Below are 22,476 nucleotides of genomic sequence, written 5' to 3'. Positions count from 1 at the left end.
CGTTTTGAGAATGCTATTAAAGACTAGGTCAATCTGAACCAACGTTCTGTTAACATTACTGTAAGAATGTTTTTCCCTGTGTTAAAGGGATAGATCATCCAAAAACGAAAATTCTAAATTCTGTCATTAATGACTCACCCTCATGTCATTCCAAAGGTAACAGAATTGTTGAACCATTGATGTCACATGGACTATTTTAATGATGTCTTTGCTACCTTTCTGGGCCTCAAATGTGGTAGTTGCATTGCTGTCTATGGAGGGTAAGAAAGCTGGCAGATATCATTACACATATCTTAATTTATCTTCCGAAGATGAATAAAGGTCTTAAAGGTTTGGAACAAGGGTGAGTAATTAATGATAAAATTTTCATTTTTCGGTGAACTGTCCCTTTAAATCTTCAGACCAGCATGCTAACATACTACTCCATACTACATACTACATACTATATATAACTATATTGTGCAAATAGAGAATAACAAAATAAGAACTTTTGCGCATTGTGACTCTTTTTTCGGCACAGTCACATATGTAAGACTGCATTTCATATTTTCTTATATGATTTACTGCAGCGTACACTATAATTTAAGTCTTTATCCTGTCTTCATCCTCAAACTCTTGAATGGAAATATTTACCTATTCATTATATATACTGCACATATTATGTTTTCTAGGAAGATTACTGTTCCTCTTCCCCAGACATTGTATGAAGATGTTAAATCAAATCATCCTGAATAACTAATGACATCAACACAGTTTAATACCTTAAAATCATCTCTTTTTAACATCAAATACTGAACAGACTTTCATGAATCTTTCTGCATTCAGCGGTTTAATCACGAGTTTTCCTTGAAAGACATTATGTTTAAAAGCAGACAGGATGCTATTGTTAACTTGTCCACCCACAAAGTGAGTATAATTATGTGTGGTACTTGGCAGTCGCTAACACTCTTGATGTTTATGAGAACGAAGACAAAACATCGCCATTCATTCATTTAGTTTCGTTTTTTGGTGGGAGAAGCAGGTGTGGATATAAAATACCTTCCCAGCAATGCCAGATGCACACTGAGTTTATTCAGCCAGACGCAGGAAATTCAGCTTTCTTCATAATCAAGGTGTCTAGAGAATAGAAAATATGGTCATATACTGAAGAGTGTTCAGAGCTGGGGTAGAAAAGCTAATACGGTTAATAAGTAAATAACGTTCAAATTGCTTGAAGTCACTTGGCAGACATCTTGTAAACGCTCAGAGTTTATACCCAGGTAACAAATTTAGGTTATAAAAACGTTGTGGGATCATTGTTTGTGTTAAAAATGTTAGCGGTTAGCTGGGTATGCAAGTACTTGAATGGGGAAATACTAATACTAAAATCACCAATACTGTTGGTGAAGATGTTTTCACAGAATGTTTTTCAAATACAGAATAAAATATAGCAATAATATAATTACAAAAAACAAAAACAAAAAAAAAAGGCTTTTTGAGTCCTGTAGCTACAGTAAAGCACTAGCATATTTTCCAGCCATAATCTGTAAGGCGGGAAACTAAGTATAGCAGCACTTATTATAACAATTAAAACAGTTATAACAATTAAAACAGAAGCCTGATCAAATACTGTCTGATCGCAGACACGGCCAAGACCCGGTCAAAGGAACATTGTTTTTATTAAAGGGATCGTTCACCCGGAAATGAAAATTCTGTCATTAACAACTCTCCCTCAAGTCGTTCCAAACCCGTAAAACCTTCTTTCAGCTTCGGAACACAAGTTAAGATATTTCTGATGCATTTCGAGATCTCTTTGACCCTACCATAGACAGCAAGGTTACTACCACGATCAAAGTCCAGAAAAATAGTAAATACATCAGTAAAATAGTCCACGTGACATCAGTAGTTCAACCGTAATTTTACGAAACTACAAGAATACTTTTTGTGCGCAAAGAAAACAAAAATAACAACTTTGTTCTTACAACGATTCTTCTCCTCATCCAGTCTTGCGGCTTGCCTCCATTTTGGAGAGTACCACGATGCACTGCGTGCGCACACTTCCGCTTCGTGTAAACAATGCATGCGCGCACTTTGGAAAATGGTGGCAATCCGTTCAAAGAGCTCTCAGAAAAAGAGTGGTCAAAGAGCTCTCAGAATGCATTAAAAATATCTTCATTTGTTTTCCGATGATAAACGAAGGTCTTACGTATTTGGAACGACTTGAGGGTGAGTAATTAATAACAGGGTTTTCATTTTTGGGTGAACTATCCCTTTAAGACGGGGGCTGAAGGTAAGCAAACATCCTCTATCTGAAACAACGCCTGCAATATCTCCACAGCTGGAGGTGGAAACTGGCTTTTCCTTTGGGAGTCAATCTAATCTTCTTCCCTTCTTCCCCGTCTGTGTTGCTGGGGGAAGGGTGAGGAAAGGCAGTGGATCTTAAATTATGTTAGCATTAGCTGCACTGGCATCTAGTCCAAAAAAATCCTGTTTGTTGTTGTATTGAATATAAAAACAGGGATTTATTGAAAGAAGGCCGGCGCTGACAAACAGACGATGGCACATTCGCAGGAGATGAGGTCACCTTAATCAGAGTTTACCGAGCTGTCAGAACTTGCCCGCTACGATGTCTGATGCTGGGAAAATAATTGGGTAATTATGAACCCAGACATGCATGAATGCCAATGCATGAACATAAGTGTAGCCAGTCGTGTTTTTTTTTTTTTATCAACTTTTATCCTTTCAATTCATCCAGGACCTGTTTTTATTGTATAGATGTTTACATTGACACTGGCAAAAATGATAAATTGTTGCAATGTACCCAAATCTTTTGATCTTTCTTCTCAGTATGAAATTATAATCAACTTACAGTCTCTTGTGAATGACTTATCAGTGCAAATTATTTTTAAATAATAGTAATAAAGTTTGTAATGCAATAACCTGCTCCGCATGCTCCAGCTTGCTCTTGCACATGGATTTATCAATATAACTAATAATTATATTTAAAGAATACTGATCTTTTCATATTAATTAGATTGTACTTATATGTGTGTGTGTGTGTGTGTGTGTTTCGATTGTGTCGGGAAAAGTCAGTGATGAATTTCAGAATAGACATACGAGGGTTCATGATGTCAGGTGGAAAGGAAAGTCATTTATTTATTTATTTATTTATTCATTCATTCATTTATTGTTCTTAATAAATATTTCTATTTATTATTTATTTTGATATGACAAATTCAGATTATAAACACACACACACACACACAAAGTGTCATTACAGTTCCATTAATATAGAAATATCAATAACCTTTAAAATCTCATTATTTATATATTGTATTATATAAACATTTTACACGTAATATATATATATATATATATATATATATATATATATATATATATATATATATATATATATATATATATAATTGATATACATAAAATAGAAATAAATAACACATTACTAAATTAATTAATAAATGAAATAAAATGACTTTCCTTTCCACCTGACATCATGAATCTCTTGTACTCTATGTCGATTCTGACATTCATTACTGACTTTTCACAACTCAATCAATAACCAATAGATAAAATGAAATCCCGCTTGCATTTTTTTAAAACTCATATTACGGAAACAAATGCGAAAAATCACATACTGTCTTACTAAAAATGAAAATCATTTGCATAAAAGACAAATTCGGGTCACATACACCCCTCCACCCACCCTCTGGTATTGTTTGACCTTCACTAGAGGTTTGAGGTTGGGGGTGTAAAGGTATCTCTCGCAGTCCTTCTTGAATCAGTAATGAGTCCTTCATTACCCAAACCACGGTTCCCAAGGGACGCATGCGGCAGCAGACCTAACACACACCCGCTTGAGCGCAACAGCAACCCAAACCGCTGCAGAAAGCAAACACACACACACACACACACTCTCTTTTGTAATTCATCCGTGCACATTAACAGCATTAATTGATATATTAAGCTGGAGTGATCTTCTTCACTGAGCTCTTGAGTTGGCAGATTGAGTAATGAGCATTCGCTCACTCTCAACAACAGCCATTCAATAGCGCCAGTGCAGATGACATTAATTAATCAAAGCAAAGCTGGAGAGATTGGAGGTCGGTCTGGTGGCCAGCACAATCCCAGACCTTCATTTGGGCTTTGAACCTTTTATTTCTGCATGTCTCGGACTGTTAAGCAACGTACAGTATGCTTATCTTAAGGACGGTCCTACTGGAGAAACCCGGGCTTGTGTTTTGCTCAAGGACGTGATGGTGACATTTCATGGATCCTCATTGCAAGGATCAAGCCTACAACATCTCGGTTATCGTCCTAAATTTTCAACCCTACACCTGTGATCTGCCATTGGCAGTAATGTAGTAATGTGATCTATGCATTAGAATATTACACACACACTGCTATATTACATATATTTATATATGTACTGTATATGTAAGCATTATTTTTTGTATGAAAATAAAAGATAAGTAATGTGACGCACGCACACACACACACACACACATACACACACACACACACACACACACACATGTATTTTAGAAAATATAATATAACATATATTAAATCCCATTTAAATATAGTAGTTATTATTTCTATAATATGTCATTAAAATAATACTTGCAATTACTTAAAATAATATATCATTAAAAAATATATACAATTTCTAAAACATGTTTTATCATATTATTTTCAAATAAACATAAATTTGACATCCTGAATCATTTTACTTATGCTGATTCTGCATTATATGTAATATTATTTGTATCTTATGTACATTAAATATATAAACTGATTAAAATATATAATAGAAATAACTTGATTTTGAATGAATGAATGAATTGATAGACAGATGGATAGACGAACAGATTTGTCTGATCGTAGAAAAAAGAAGAAAGAAAGAAAGAAAACAGATAATCGACACATACAGATAGATAAAAAGATAGACAGGTCAGACAGACAGACAGACGAAACTGGGAAGTTATAGTTTCAAAGAAGCTTCATCAAAACCGTTTTTTCCAACTTTTGTTTTCTAATGCTTTGACTATCAGGTAGTCCAAGCTGTAAGCACACACACTGCAGATATAGGGACACAAACAGTAAACACCCACCCACCCACACACACTGGTGTGACAAGATTTCATTTCATTTGGCTGGAGGTTACAGCCTCAGCAAGTGCTTATCAGACTCCGGTTCCCTAATCAACTGGATGGAGTTACATTTTAAATACCACATCCCCCTCACACACTGCAGAGTCAGAGGTCTACTGACGGACAGAAAAGGACAACATCGGAACAAAAGAGGAATAAATCAAGAAAACAGACAACACGCTACACTCCCATCTAAAACCATTTTAAACATCATTTGCAATTTTTATAAATATGTAATAAAAAAAAATCATTCATTATATTACAATACTACATATAATATATAATTATATATACATTTTAAATGTATGCATAAATAATGCAAAAAATCTAATTTGTTTATAAATATGTTGTAATCAAAAATCTGTATTATTAAAATGATTAATAACACACAAATAATAGCATAGTAGTACGCAGAATGGACACAAAGCTTTAGGAGCTCAAACCAGCTCCTGGTCTGTTACGGAGGCAGGCAGAAGGGGAAGGGCGTCTCCGAGCAGAGGATGGCCCGCTGGATTGAGGAGGCCATCACCCTGCCTCATCACACACAGCCATGACCGCACAGGCTGAGAGGTCACTTTACTAGAAGTGTTCCTTCAGGGAACCAGGGTTAATCGAGACAATTTGTTTAGAAATGGATTATACATAATGAGTCAAATTTTTATCAAATCTAATCATAGTTGAATATCATTTAAAAAATATATGTGAATTATTATATTAAATAATAAATCTCTCTCTTTTATATTATGCATGCAACCTTAAAGGAACACTCCACTTAAAAAAAAAATAGGCTCATTTTCCAACTCCCCTAGAGTTAAACAGTTGTGTTTTACCGTTTTTGAATCCATTCAGCCGATCTCTGGGTCTGGTGGTAGCACTTTTAGCTTAGCTTAGCATAGACCATTGAATCTGATTAGACCATTAGCATCTCGCTCAAGAATGACCGAAGAGTTGGCGTATTTTTAAAACTTGACCCTTAAGTAGTTACATTGTGTACTAAGACGGACGGAAAATTAAAAATTGCGATTTTCTACACTGAAATGGCTAGGAACTATACTTTTCAGTTTCCGTCAGTACACGATGTAACTACAGAAGAGTCTAGTTTTAGATAGGAAATATATCGAAACTCTTCAGTCATTCTTGAGCGAGATGCTAACCGTCTAATCAGATTCAATGGTCTATGCTAAGCTAAGCTAAAAGTGCTACCGCCAGACCCAGAGATCGGCTGAATGGAATCAAAAACGGTAAAACACAACTGTTTAACTCTAGGGGAGTTGGAAAATGAGCCTATATATATTTTTTTTTTTTAAGTGGAGTGTTGCTTTAATGATCTCATAAACAGTAAATGAGACATGACATTAAATATTTGTCATTTTTTTAAACTACATTTCTTATATCGCAAATAATTATTATATCGCAAATAATTATTATTCTTACTATTTTTAAAGTACTATTTTAAAGGTCATTATGCATCAGCTACGCACATGCTTCTGACATGAGGTCATGAGGTTTGAGTCTGGCCTGCAACATGGCAAATAATGGATTCAAATACAAAGCCCACCTTGACTCCAAATAAAATAATTTTGAGTGTAAGAAGGGATATGGTTGAGGAAAACAGGCCTTGAGTTTAAACACGACAGTTTCCATCCTCACCGAGCTCTATTAGCATTATTGACGCAGACAGCGACTGCAAACGTCTCGGATCTGAACCTCTGGGGTTCTGCAGGAAGCGATCAATGAGGAATTTTATGGATCTCAAAAGAGGTGCATTCAAAGAAAGGATCCCATCCCACGTTCAGAAGCGCACATGGAAACAGACCTCGGCTTTTGTCTCTTTTCATCCGAGGCCTAGGTGAAACTGCAGCAATGCTTATTTGTGTGTGTCGCAGTCACGGGCAATTACATCGAGGTTCGCTTGACGTAAACAAACAATGCGATCCGCACATCTTGTGTCGATGTGCTTATCTCAGCATCATTGGACAGAGACATGGAGCATGAAGAGAAAGACGACAGAGAGGCGGAGCGCTGGGGATCATAGTGCTCTGGTCTCCGTTAATGAACCGTTTCCTGCCAAATGAATAATTGATTGATTGTGACCAGCTCTGTGGTTGCTGTAGGGGAAACTATACCTCCGTGACCCCGGATGAGACGCGCTGTCTTTCAGCAATCCAGTTTTTCATCAACTCAAGGGATTTGAGGGATTTATAACGGCAGAGGCAGGAATTCATTTTGGTGGGCATTTGGCGTTGAAAAACAAAAAACTAATTGTTAGGCTACCTGAAGAGGTAACCAAAACTTTTCTCAATTTGTTATGATCTCTAATTCATCCTCAGTAGCTCTTGTTGAAATATGGTCATCGTGGATGATGGGGGAAAGACATTTGTCAAATGGCTTCTTCATTTCAGTATGAAATCGAAAGACGTTCAAGGGAATTGGTGTGGGATCAGTCATTCTTCGTTTTGGTGTTTCTACAACTCTTTAAATAGACTTTTATGTTGCATAAAACAATTTAAAATAAAAACAAAACATTGCACTTAATACAAATATCATAAAAATGGTCAATTACAATAAATGCATAAATGCAATTAAATCAATTAAATTAAATCAACCAAAATACAACACCCACTAAAAATGTGTAAAGAAAACCAAGATGACATAATATATTTATTGCAGATACATTTTTATTTGTGTGCCATTTCCATTTAAGCTGTTTTTCTTTTTCCAAACAGTGCTAATAAAAGTGTACATTTTATTTATTTATTTGTGTTTACTGAATTAAAAAAAGATATAACAATATATAATTTGAGATGTGATAGAAATAACGCCATATTGGGTAAAAATTTTAATAAATAAGTAAATAAATAATTGTGTGCATATATATATATATATATATATAAATATATATATATATATATATATATATATATACATATATATATATATACTTAAAATATTTGCGTATAATAGGTCTAAAATATGTTTGTATGCATATATATATATATATATATAATAGTGTGTGAGACTATTTTCTACTACTTCAGAAACCAAAAGTGCCCGTAGTTGATGAAATACATTTAATCAAGGGCTGGGAATGATTTTACAGAATAATGTCACAGGAGCATAGTCTCAGCCGACTGAATCAGCACAAAGCTAGAAATTTTAAAGCAGGGATGCAATTTGGAAATGTATCTGAGGGCAATGGACAAAGATGTATGACCTTATAGAAGCAGCGGTGAGGCCGGACTCCTGAGCAACAGACTAAAAGAACAGCGGGCGCTCTTTGAAAAATGGTGCAATAACTCGCTACACACAATTCTTTTCATCTATTATAAGGTGAAATCCATTATTTAGTCCAGTCCCTGAGTGCATCCAGCATGCTAGTGGAGCGGAGCACAGATCTACCATGAACACCACAGAAGAGCTTTCTTACTTTTTATAAGGCCTTTGTTTTCATTGCTAAAATATAATATAAATTGATACAAAAAAGATAGTATATTTACTTTGTGTGGAAGTAAACCTTTGTAAGATAACACTGGGTTTCAGAGAACAGATTTAGAACTTGGAGGGTTTTTAGTGGGAAATCTTTATATAAAAAGAATGCACCTCTGTCTAAAAGTTCTTTCTTTCTTTCTTTCTTTCTTTCTTTCTTTCTTTCTTTCTTTCTTTCTTTCTTTCTTTCCATTGAGCTTTGATTTATATTTACCATACTGGGAAATTGTTATTGTTTGTTTGTTTTTAAGATAAAACACATTCAATTTTGCTTTAAAATTAAATTAAATTAAGTTAAAAACATTTACACTTATTGTTATTATTTTTACCATGAATCTTATGCAAATTTGTTTTGATTGAGGTCTTAAACAAGAAGAAAAAAAAAACACACTGGGAAATTGTTTTTGTTTTTTTTGATTGTTTGTTTGTTATCAACATAAACCGTTTGCTTTGATTTATGCTTAAAACCAGAAAGAAAACAAGTTTATTTTCTTACCTTATTGAGATAAAAAAACAACAACAGTAACCTATCTATATATATATATATATAATATATATATATATATATATATATATATATATATATATATATATATATATATATAGGTTATTGTTGTTGTTTTTTATATATATATATATATATATATATATATATATATATATATATATATATATATATTTACCATAAACCTAATTTAAATTGGCTTTGATGTATACTTAAAACAAATTACAATTGCAAATTAATTAAAACCGCCCTTTGAGGATTATTATTATTAAAGTTATTGCAAGTTGCATTCATTGATTTAAATAAGGAATTGGATATCTGGGCACACAAGAGCTGGAACAGATCATGTGAAGGGAACAATATCGGTCCGAATGGCCGTGTTGTGATCAGTAGTGTAAATAACAAGAAGCGACTGACCTCCTAAAACAAACAGGAGACACAGTAAATGGCTCTGGGTTTCTAAGCAACATTGGACTGACGTCTCTCCTGGGAGCTCTGGATCAAGTAAACACAGAGAACAGTTGTCTTTGAGCCGCGGTGCAGGGGATGAATGAACTCACCTGTCTGGTCTTCACTGCGGCCCGATCCTTGACAGCCGTCTTCATCATCACACTCGCTGCTGCCTTCTGCTGCGTCGCCGCTGCTGGTCTCCACGTCCTCACGGCCATCTGTTCCCAAACCCATCTCCTCCCACATCTCCTGCAACAAAACATCCATCACAACACGTTTACTTCTGTGAGAGCCTGAATAAGAGGAACATTTAATACATTTAATAACAATTAAAAAATTATTGCAAATATTGCAAATATAAATGTTCATAAAACTATATGTCTGTCCATCCATCCATCTTACCCTCCGTCCGTCTACCCATCTTTCCTTCCTTCCTTCCATCCATCTGTCTCTCTGTCTTTGTTTCCTTCCATCCATCCATCCATCCATCCATCCCTCCCTCTGTTCTTTCTTTCCTTCCTTCCTTCCTTCCTTCCATCCATCCCTCTGCCATCCATCCATCCATCCATCCATCTCTCTGCCTGTCTATCTGTCTGTCTGTTTTTCTTTCTTTCTTTCTTTCCATCCACCCATCCCTCCCTCCCTCCCTCCCTCCCTCTCTTCTTTCTTTCTTTCTTTCTTTCTTTCTTTCTTTCTTTCTTTCTTTCTTTCTTTCCATCAATCCATCCATCCCTCTGCCTTCCATCCATCCATCCATCCATCCATCCATCCATCCATCCATCCATCCATCCATCCCTCCCTCTGTTCTTTCCTTCCTTCCATACCTCTGTTCTTTCCTTCCATCCATCCATCCATCCATCCATCCATCATCCCTCTGCCTTCAATCCATCCATCCATCCCTCCCTCTGTCATTCTTTCTTCCTTTTATCCATTTATCCATCCCTCAGTCCCTCCCTCCCTCCCTCTGTCCTTTCTTTCCTTTTTTCTTTCTTTCTTTCTTTCCATCGTCCGTTCTTCTTTCTTTCTCTCTCTTTCTTTCCTTTCTTCCTTCCATCCCTCTGTTCTTTCTTTCTTTCCTTCTTCCTTTCATCCATCCCTCTGCCTTCCATCCATCCATCTCTCTGCCTGTCTATCTGTCTGTCTGTTTTTTCTCTTTCCTTCCATCATCTATCCATCCACCCCCCCCCTGTTCTTTCTTTCTTTCTTTCCCCTCCATCCATCCATCCATCCATCCATCCACCCCTCCCTCTGTTCTTTCTTTATTTCTTTCTTTCCCCTCCATCCATCCATCCCTCTGCCTTCCATACATCCATCTGTTCTTTCTTTCTTTTCTTCAATCCATCCATCCATCCCTCCCTCCCTTCGTCCTTCTTTCTTTCTTCCATCCATCTATCCCTAAATACCTCCCTCCCTCCCTCTGTCCTTTCTTTCTTTCCATCTTCCGTTCTTTTTTCTTTCTCTTTCTTTCTTCCTTGCTTCCTTCCTTCCTTTCTTCCATCCATCCATCTATCTCTCTGCCTGTCCTTCTCTCTCTTTCTTTTTTCCTTCTTTCCTATCTTCCTTCCTTCCTTTCATCCATCCATCCATCCATTCATCCATCTATCTCTCTGCCCGTCTATCCATCCAGCCATCCCTCAATCCCTCCCTCCCTCTGTCCTTTCTTTCTTTCTTTTTTCTTTCTTTCTCTTTCTTTCTTTCTTTCTTTCTATTTATCTATCGTTCTCTTTCTCTATCTGTCTGTCTCTGTCTGTCTGTCTATTAATAGTCGTTAACTGCTAGTTTTATGTAATGTTTAGAATAACTATAATCAGAAGAATCACCATAATAATCCCATACTTTTTTTCTATAGTAAGGACCAACCTGATACAAGCTACAGTTGTTGCAGAATGACAACAACGACAGCTTGTTCTCAAATTCACTGTAAAGCTGTGGTGGAATCTGACTGAAACGACTCCCTCTGAAGTGAATAAATGAGTGGAGATCACCCATCACGTCCAAATAGCCCCATGTGTTCCAACAAAGGCTTCCAGGCAAGAAGTCAAGGCTCCCAACAGCAGCATTCCAGCGCTCTAAACATGGATCCACTCAAGTGCAAATTCCATTTTCACAGCGAGAGAATATTAAACACGTGCAGTTGCGGGGCATTTCAGAACGGTTTAGAAAAACAGCTCTGGGAATCGCAGAAGTGCATAATTCATAACATCTTAACTGAGTTAGTTTCTGACTCCCGCATTGGTTCTGATTTTATACTCTGTCTCACTCTCCATCCCTCTGCCTTCCATCCATCCATCCATCCATCCATCTCTCAACCCCCCCTCCCTGCCTCTGTTGTGGCACAATCAAAGCCAATCAGAACATCACTGATGATTAATATTCCATTCAGCAAGCTTTTGGTCCAATAAGATTTCACTGTGGGTGTGGCAACCAAATGTGACGAGACAAAAAAAAAACTAGACAGAAGACAGAAGCTAAAAAACAAAACAAAAAATCTAACTTCTTGCTTGTACGCTAACAATTTTTATTGTATTTATGATAATTTGATACTATTTTTTATTGACATTTTTTAAACACAACAGTAGAAATTAAATAGTCCATAAAAGGCACTGTATTATTATAATGTACAGCAATATTAGTATATATATATTTTGTAGAATAAGTCAAGGTACTACATTTATGGAATTATTAAATTTGATTTAAAAAACAACATTTCTCACACTATCTCAGTTCATTCACTCTAGTTTAATATATGGTAAGAAAATATGACAAGAACTCATCAACATCGTCAGAACAAATTCATCTTGTTAATGTCCGATAACTTGATAGGAAGTTACAGTATGTAATGTATTAGTTTGAGTAGCTGTCAGCTGTTAAATTTATGTGTTTTAAATGTATGTTATTTTTTGGTCCCAAATTTGGTTTCACTGGTATTCCTCTGTATCAAGAATTTTTGGGTGTAATATGTCACAGTTTACCTTATTTTGCTATGCTCACATACATAAATTAACTATACTGATATCAATAAGATATCAAAAATGATATCTGGTGTATGAATAATTTTTGGTTTGACTGTTAATGATATATTATGCATAAAAAACTAACACACACACACACACAAATGTAGATTTACATGTAAGAAAAAGATTTAATTGGAGCACGCTTTGAATTCAATTCCCTTGCATTCTGCTTCTACCTGACGGAGGAACGCAGCCCAATTAAATTCCACAGTGACTTTGTGGAAAAACGTCCCCCAGGGGACTGTTAATTAACCGCTGTATAATGAATTATGCCACGCGTCATGCGAACACCATGGCAACAACAGAGAGAACACACTGTTCTCTTCCAGCGCGCCCACCCCCTTCTATTTAGATAAAATAGCGACATACTTATTAGTGCTTTCTTTTTCCCCTGCCTTGTTCATTAATCAATTTAGCTGCACATTAATTTTTTAATTGTTTTGTTTGTGATAAGAGAAGACACAATTAAAGAAAGACCTCTCGTCCTCCACGCTGAGTCGTGAGCCAATATTGTTGGTGTTAAATTCACATGGTTCTATTAAAATACCTCACTTTACTTCACTTTAATTCTACTACCTAGACAAAGACGAAAAAATTGACGAAAAATGCATTTGAAACCTGTTCTACTGGGTTTAATGAGAAAATAACTTGAGTTTTGTTACTTCTGCTACCGACTGGATTGTGAAAAGTGGACGTTCCATTTATTTTCTCCACCCCCTTTCTTAAGCCACACCCCTAAAAGCCCTCTCGGCTAACTAAACTGATTGACAGGCACAAGGTGCTTCTGACTGGTTAAAACAAACCTGTTCTGGGATTCTATAGAGTTAGAATATTGAAAAGAATAAAAAGTGACATTTCCCACGGTTGATATCATGATTTCATATCAAATGTAATTTCTCTACACTCCAGAGAACACCCACTTCTTATGCAATCAACTGCAGTGCAGAACAGGGCGCATACTAAAATCTTTAAGCGATAGATCAAACGTAGCGTCTGAAACAGCATGTGCATTAATATTCAGAGCTCTCCATGGTCTGTCTTCATTACATCTCCAAAAAGATTGCTTTTCTGCAGCAGGATTTTCGGAGTCATTTGGGAAACAAATTCCCTTATTTCTGTGGCAGTTTTAAGACCCCATTCATGTAAACGGATCGATAGGATGCATTGGGGGTCTTTGTTGCCAAACCACATCTCCTTGACAACAGGCTCATCAATTGGACTGAGATACACCTCTAATGGTCAAAGGAAAGCGATACCGAGGCACGTTTGGCAGGGGGCAGAAAAACAGACCAATAACTTATCCACATGCATGACACATCCAAACAATATTGCAAAAGAATTACAGCTTCTGCCTCTTAAAGTGACAATTCTAATCAAACTATCATTCAGTGTTATTTTAATATTATCTACATACTGTTATATTACTGCTCTATTTTTTAAATGAGCTTTTATTTATATATTTTTGGTTTGGGTCACACTTTATTTTAAGGTTAATTTTTCGCTATTAACAAACCATTAACTACAACTTTTGCCTCCATAAACTCCTAATTTGCTGCTTATTAATAGTTAATAAGGTAATTGTTAAGTTTAGGTTTTCGGCAGGATTAGGGATGTATAATATGGTCATGCAGAATATATGCTACTATATATAAGTACTAATAAATTGCCAATATCTTAATAGTATGCATGTTAATAAGCAACTAGCTAATAGTTGGAATTAGTCGCTATACTAAACTGCTACCGCAGTTTCATTAAAAAAATATATATATTTAGTAATTTTGTTGTGTTTTAGTAATTTTTTTTTAAATGTAGCTTTATTTTTTTTTATTTTAGTACTTCAACTTCCGTTTTTTTCTCTAATATTTATATTTGTTCTACATCTACATTTAATTTTATTTGAAAAAAAAAAACATTTGTGAATAAAGGCTTTTACTCTTTCACAATATTTTCGAGTGCCTTGGATTGATGAGTTTTTGATAATATTTTTTTGCATGTTCGGCAAGAGTCGGATCAAACAGATGAATCGCTCATTCACATATATCAAATATTCAAACACTATTGTACAGAAATTAAAATGAAAAATAAATACAAATTCAAAAGTTTAAAATCTGCTTTTATTTACTCACTCTTGTATCGTTCAAAATTTGTATGCTGATTATTTTTAATTGGAATTTAGATTTTTAATATTTGTATTTTTTCAATTGAAATTCTTAATATATTATGGAATTCTTTTCTGAAATTTAAGCAATTATTTACTAATTTACTTACTATTACAGATCCACAAATTTCACATTCCTTTAAAGATCATAACAAATTGCACATTTTATGTGTCGTTTAAGGTTTGACGTCTTTGACGCCAAAACGCGATTGATTTTAATGTTGGTTTCGTAAGCAAATGTAACAAGCAATGTCAAAATTACACACAATGGAGAATTAGAATTTTAGAATTTAAGTGAATTTCCTTGCAAAATGTATCATATGATTTCAGAAGCTTCAATATATAGCACACAAGACATGTCGACTACTATTATAGTGCTTTCACAGTGGTTTTTAGACTATTTTGGCACTTCATGTGAACTATCCAGAACAATTACTGAACAACATGGACTTGGATGTCTTCAGATTGCATTGAAATATGATGTGCGCATCCACTTGCATGTGATATATTGGTTAGTGTTTGTCTGTTGATGTATGTTTACATTAGATAGCGGGTTATGAAAGCATTCATACTCATTAGCATCCCTCCCTGACACTTCTCGGCTTTATAGAGTTGCGTAAGTCAAGCCTAGGGTTTTCTTCATCCGCCATTTTCGCGGGGAGGCCTCATAAATTACTTAGCTTTATGCAAAAGAGTATTACATCATACTGTCCGCTCAAAGCTGAAGGATGCACAGAAGAAAAAAAAATAATGACGACCTTTGATGTAAACTCAACCATGAGATGCATAAATCTTCCCTGTAGCGCAAGATGACTCACTCTTGGGACACGGCATTGCAATATTAATTTCTCAATAAGCCTTGATCAGAGACCGACTGGGACTTAGACTTTGGTTTTTCCGTGAAAAGCACTGGAGGTCATCAGATTGAAGATTTCACTCAGCTCTGAAGGTGTAAAGTGACACTTAAGATGCCAGGTTGTCATGAAATCCTGTCATACTTTCTGTACTATTCAGTGTGTAACACATGTCCTAGCTTTGCTAGACACTTTATATGGGCCACATATAAAAGACTTCTGAAAAGGGCCTGTAATTGGTAACAACATGATGTACACTGCAAAAATCCTTGTCTTAAGAAGAATGTTTGTAAAAATCTTCCAGTTAAAATATGTAAAGATCCTTAGAACAAGATTAATTTACTTGAGAGGCAATGCTGCATAAAAAATTAAGACTTGTTTTCATAAAATGAATCTTTAATACAAGTATGTCTTGTCTTACTTAACTGAAACTTAACTTTAGAAAGCAAAAATACACATAATTGAAGACCCGACCCATAAAAATGTTTTTTTTTTTTAAAAATAAATGTATCTTGTTTCAAAGATTTTGAGGTGTTTTTATTTAAAAACAAGAAAAAAATTAAAAGAAAAACGTAAAAAATAAAAACGTATGTAATTGTTTGCAGTGTACTGAAGGGGGTGATAGAGTTCAAAAGTCTTTGCATGAAACTGGATTTAGAAAAGTTGCTAAAAACATTAGCATTTAGGCTAACTGACTAAGCAAGATTCTCCATCATGACAACAATTTGTCTGAAAAACAGAAAACAGTTAATGCTAATACCCACTATAGGTATTATGCGGAAACGCATAAAATGCATTATGAACAAACACAACTGCAGCAAAAATAATGTATGTGTACTTAAAAGCACTCTGCATTCATATACTGAATTCAAAATAGCATGCTAGTATAATACTTTTAATGCCATATATTCCTTATGTATCTCCGCCCCTTTTTCCACACCGCACTCTTTGTCTTCGGACGTCTGTTAGGTTTACACGGCGTGAAAGCAAGGTCGTACGAAGTTATTAATAAATCGCTCATTTAAAAGAAATCTTCCCGACATTTGTTACAACATTCACTTCAAACATTACAATGCTCATGATAACTTTTGGTAACTGTACCATAAATAAATCCACTTCACCAGCTAATTACTCTTCAATAGCAGCTATAGAAATATATAGCGCAAAAAACGGATGTTCAAAAACAAAATTGTTGAGATGGCTACGCACTTGTTTCTCTGATGCACACGGTCTACAGCAAGAGAAGTATGCTTGTGTGTTTAAGTAAATTTTACAACCCCCCAGCAAGAGTACCAAGGTTATGTATTACTATTAGTTGTATACCAATGACGTATTTTGCCTGTCAGTTTTTACGCAGCATAGGTTAATTAAATACCAGTCAGCAACTAAAAACTCCCGCAGGTCATTGTGAGAGCAAAAAACCTCCAAGACCTCACCAGGGTCTTGAAGACCTAAGGGAATTATGAGTATAATTTCACAACCAGTTCAAAGTGACCTTCTCCTCAACCCCTGACACAAATCTACTGTACTTTCCCAGCGTTCTTGCCTGCCAGTGATGCAAGTCCTCACAGCAAAGCAATGCGGCTAGGGCTGGGTTGGGTTTGGACATAATGTGGCACCAAAACGTCTGGTTTTAATGGAGCAATGAAAGACGTTACAAAATGTCTTTCAGAGGGCCAAATGAGCTGCCCTCTGTACCCTCCCAAACACAGCTGCAGTAGCGACAGACTTTGCCATCATGCCAAGGAGGTCTTTAACACTCCCGCTGAGGATGCTCGGTCTGATCTTGCTGCAGATTGATCACAGAGCAAACCCTGGACTAATGACACCGTCTCACCACTCTTGACATGTGTGCTGGCATCGAGTTGGACTATTTTTGTTTGGTGGGCAAGCTTGAAACTAGCGCTTCTGGCAGTTCTTAATGTCTTCTTTTTTGGCTCACAAAGCAAACATTCAGGGAAAGTTTTATAAAAAGAAACACACATGAGCCATAGCTGTACTTTTTTTTTTACTGCTTCTCAGATTCTTCAATATGTCTCTGGTAAGATCTTGGTTAAAGGATGAAACAGTCCATTAATGGTCTCAGGATATAGGGTACACCTTAGTAAACTCAAGTCATAACCAGGGTTCGAAATTAACACCTGCCAACCCACCAAATGTGGGTAAAAATCAGCTGTGGCGGGTAACGCTGTTAAATTATTTGCCAATTTTCTGAGTTACTTTTCGAAAAAGAGACATAATGACATTGAGTAGTAGTCTATAGGCTATTGAAAAAAACAAACAAAACACCTACAGAGTGCACGCATAAGTGACTACACTAACTTATTAGTGAGCCTACGCATTTAGATTTAGTTCTTTAACTCACACGGCATGATTTAGTTTATTAATATGTATTAAAAATGATCACATAATTCAAGATAAGGGGGCAGAAAATTTATATATTTATATAATTGAATATAGTTAATATCATACGAAGAGTGACGTTTAAAAAAATCAGCATGGTAACAAATGAGATACTGATTTTATACAAGAGTTCAATAAACTATAAGCTATACTATAACTATAAGGGGTGCACATAATTTTTTTAAGCCTGGTTCTCATAAGAGAACCTGTAGATTTGGTTTGGTCCTCACACTGCATATAGCATGACCCATTAAATATAACTATAAAAAAATGAATGAATAATAGTTATAATATTATTGCACTTTATTCATTTAGTTTTTTTATTTTATAAAATAATAGTAAATAAACTAAATATTAGTGTGTGATAATATTATTAAAAATAAAAGGCAGTCCTAGTATTAAATACAAATACATTTATTTTATAGTAAAATTAAAAATAAAATGCTAATATTTACTACTACTTTCTTTGTTTGCCTCTTTAAAAAGAATCGCTTCATGTATTCCCCAATTTTAAGTCGCTTTGGATAAAAGCATCTAAAAATAAATTAAAAAAAGCGTTTTCATCATACTCAAACTTAAAATCAGCAGGCTTTTATTTTGGCATGTTGCCGACAAGTAAATATACGCGCTTCCGGATTTAGCGCTGCTGCTGATTAAAGAGTGTCAGTGGACGAATGTGACAGTTTTGCATTGTGCTATGAAAACGGCATGGCATAGCCTACATTTATGCTTTCAGGTTGAAAATAAAACTTATATAGTATAGTTTGTGATCTAAAATGGTAATTGTGTATTAACAGCTGTCAACCATGACCGACAAAATGCAAATGGCGCTGTCAGAACATATGTATATAACGCATTTTTTTATTTTGGTCACACATGCGGACCTGTGGACCACTTATGTGCACCGCTGACTATAAGGTAACATCAAGAGACACTTTACGTTTTAGACACCATATTGGCTGTTTTTACTCTATTTTGCAAAAAAACAATACATCATTCCAAACACAGCCACAGCAATGTTTTGCGTCTCTAAACAACATGACAGTGTTTTGTTCCTGAATGAATCAACCATTTAAATGATTCGGTTCAATCGCAATTAAGATCTTATTTAACATTCATCATAAGCAGTGCTTGAAGTAAAAAAAAGAAGTGCCGGTACTCACTAGCATATTTTGGGACCTACCTGGTTGAAGTGCTCTAGCTTTTCCTTCACGTTGACCAGGATTGGATCCACACTTCTGATCTTTATCTCTGGGTTGTGTTTCTGGGCTTTCAGTCCATTCCCCACCACGTGACCTGTATAACTGCAGCAGAAACAGAGCAAGAGATAAGTTACCCATACAGAAATCGAGCACTCTTTGGTCTGATGATAATGATCTCCCAATTTTAAGGCCTGGAGTCCTAAAAATGCAGGGAACGCTCAAGGCTTGTCTATAAGAAACAGGCTCAAGGATTGATCGGATGTTCAGACAGGCGTTTCACCCACATAAATGATTCATTATGAAGCCTGCGGTGAAGCCTGAAGACATAACTACAGTATGCTGCAAATGTAGGTATTGACCCTGTGCCCTTTTATTAGAGCCGTTAATGGAGGCCAATGGAGGGCGTCCTTCAAAAAAGGCCAAGTTGGTGTAAACAAGGCAAGCAACCCAAGATGCTGACCTACTAAACAGTATTCGAGAAGGCACAACAGATTCAGACAGGTTGGCAATAAAATCATTTAATGGATCCATGACAGTGGTGCTATTCAGTGAAGGATGTTGATGAGGAAACAAACTTCACTCCTCAGGGGGAAATCTCAACGTTGGTTGCCACTGTTAGAGTGCCATGTTCAGCAGCCTATACGATCAATGGGTCAAGCTCAGGCAGGGCAGATAGGTTAAGACTTTGATTAAGCACAAAGTGTGAACTTTAAATAAAGATATGACTGGGTGGAAGAGTGGATAGATTACAAACATGCAGAGCTGCAGGGATTTAATCGACTGTAATGAGCAAAAATAGAACTGAAGTAAATGGACAATAACATAATACTGTTGGATGCCTATACAAAACTTGCAATGATAGTTTACACTACAGAATGTTATGTGGTTGTTAGGTGGTTACTTTCCGGTGCCCAGACATTTTATCCTACCAGTCAGATTTTCCTAACGGGGTTTACTGCGCATGTGCACATTAATATTGCATCCTTTTTTTGTGCTAAACAACGATATTTAATGTTTCTGCATTACTGTAAGGGTACGTTTAGGGTTGGGGTAGGTGTAGACTTTAATAAAAACGCAATCTAATTGGTAGAAAAGAATATTTATTGTTTGGTTTCCTGTAGCTGTATCCCTTCTAGCTACAACCGCGAATATAACACATAATTACCGTATTTGCAGTACTGTAAGGGTAGGGTTGTGGTAGGTGTAGATGTTAATAAACCATAACTTTACAGTAGCATTTTTCATTGTTGAATTGTACTACCCACTGATTTAGTGGGAGGTAGGAAAATCTGACAGCGTAGGACAAATCGACAGAACACCGGTCCAAATCAAATGATCCCGATATTAAAAAGTTTGCATAAACTTAATATGACATGTATCATATCTAGAATGTTGCTATGTGGTTTCTAGGGTGTTGCTAGGTGCTTACTTTCTGGTCAGTGAAAAATAAATAAATAATAATTAAAAAAAAACATTTAGGCCACAATTAAAAGGTCCAAAGTTAACATAAAACATAATATGATGTCATATTTAGAATGTTGCCATATGGTTTCTAGGATGTTGCTAGGTGGTTATTTTTGGAACCCAATTTTAAAGCACATGATTAAAATTTCCAAAATGCACAATATGACTAATGATATGACACACACACACACACACGCACACGCACACACGCACCCACACACACAAAAACACACACAAACACACACACACATATATATACACACATATATATATATATATATATATATATATATATATATATATATATATATATACATATATATATATATTACATTACTCTTTTAAAATGTACATTTAATAACATGAAACTATTCAACATGACATGACAAAATATTGACTGAATATAGAGGAATGTATCATCAAGGGACACTTTTTTTTTGGTAAATTAACACTGTCAAAAACACCTTTTTTAACTGTCGCAAATGATGTCACAAATCCATATTATGAAAAATTAACGTCACACATACATCAATTTATGCAAAACCCTTTTTTAGCCATTGCTAGATTATCACACAGAAGCTATTTCCAGCACCAGCGTCCTTGAGACAGACAGGAAGACAGACAGTCAGACAGATGGATCAAAGGGTTAACAGTGGGGGGCATATAAAGCGCAGCGGGAGGGCAGAATAATGCAGCCGTGTGCTTGTGCATCAATAAATGAATGCTTGTGGGAGAACTGGCCCGCTGTTTTCACCACAGCTAATCTAAGTGAATAAATAATGACCCCAGACACCTCATGCTGCATCCGAACACACGGCTCACTTTGCAAGGTGGAAGCACTTTGTCAGGAACAAACGTGAGACAGACTTGTTTGTTGGTTTGTGCTTTTAGCTGTCATGTGTAAATGCATTTGGATGGCAGGTACGATGGAGATGAGATATGCGAGTATTCACTACATGAGAGGAGTGGATTATGTGGCTTATTTAAAAGAAGAATGAGCTGTCTGTGGATACTGTCATTTTCACTGGCTCATTCTTTCTTTGGTGAGCCAAATCTGCTTCATATGCGCATAATTAAAGAAGAAACAATCTGCTCGACGTGTTTCAATAAACATACATCAAACCTTAAAACTGATCATCATGCATAGACATTTTTACGGAAATTTGCTATAGCATGACTCGAGCATGCTCGTCTTCTATATTTCTCTGCAGAGGCGCATGAATATTTCCATGACACACTTAATTTTGAGCATATTGCATTCTTCATGAGACATTACAAGTCTATCAGTGGCTTCAAATATCCATTCTGATAAGCTATTGGTTGAAATTAAAAGCGCCCCTATTGAAAGTCTTAATAAATGTTTCTGATTTTGGTACAGTCAGTATTGATTGAATTAAATGAACTAAATTAATTAGATCCCGTGTTGCTAGCGCTATTCTAGGTGGATGCTCAGGTGTTCTGATTCTGATTGCTAGGACATTTCTAGGTGATTGTGTACTGGGCCAAGTCAAGTCTTGACTCAAGAAACTCCTTAAAAAAGATAATCATCAACGACAACAACAACTACATCCCTGTCTTGGTACAGTCAGTACTGATTAAAACAAATTAAATGTAAGGTTGCTAGCACGTTGCTAGTGTTTTAAGAGGTTGGGTTCCTAGTTTCTAGACTATCAACATATTATTATTATTTTTTATTTGCCAGACAAAAAAATGTAATAAAATAATAATAATAATAATTTAAATACTATCTTTATTTACTCACCCTCATGTCGTTCCAAACCTGTATTATT

The 22,476-nt window shown here is 35.7% G+C and overlaps 1 protein-coding gene across 2 annotated transcripts in view; it reads right to left on the bottom strand.

Annotated features, from left to right (window-relative positions):
* Positions 1-22,476, bottom strand: part of gpc5b (glypican 5b) — a 45,144-nt gene that overhangs the window by 6,081 nt on the left and 16,587 nt on the right. For both annotated transcript variants that reach the window (XM_052589524.1, XM_052589525.1), the window contains 2 exons: positions 19,204-19,324; positions 9,702-9,840 (listed from right to left, as the gene is read on the bottom strand). In XM_052589524.1, coding sequence (XP_052445484.1) covers positions 9,702-9,840; positions 19,204-19,324 — 260 coding nt within the window. The remainder of the gene's footprint in view (positions 1-9,701; positions 9,841-19,203; positions 19,325-22,476) is intronic.

Source organism: Carassius gibelio, chromosome B22 (genome assembly GCF_023724105.1).
Source record: "Carassius gibelio isolate Cgi1373 ecotype wild population from Czech Republic chromosome B22, carGib1.2-hapl.c, whole genome shotgun sequence".
In the NCBI taxonomy this organism is placed as follows: Eukaryota; Metazoa; Chordata; class Actinopteri; order Cypriniformes; family Cyprinidae; genus Carassius; species Carassius gibelio.
This window is presented reverse-complemented; position numbering and strand designations above follow the sequence as displayed.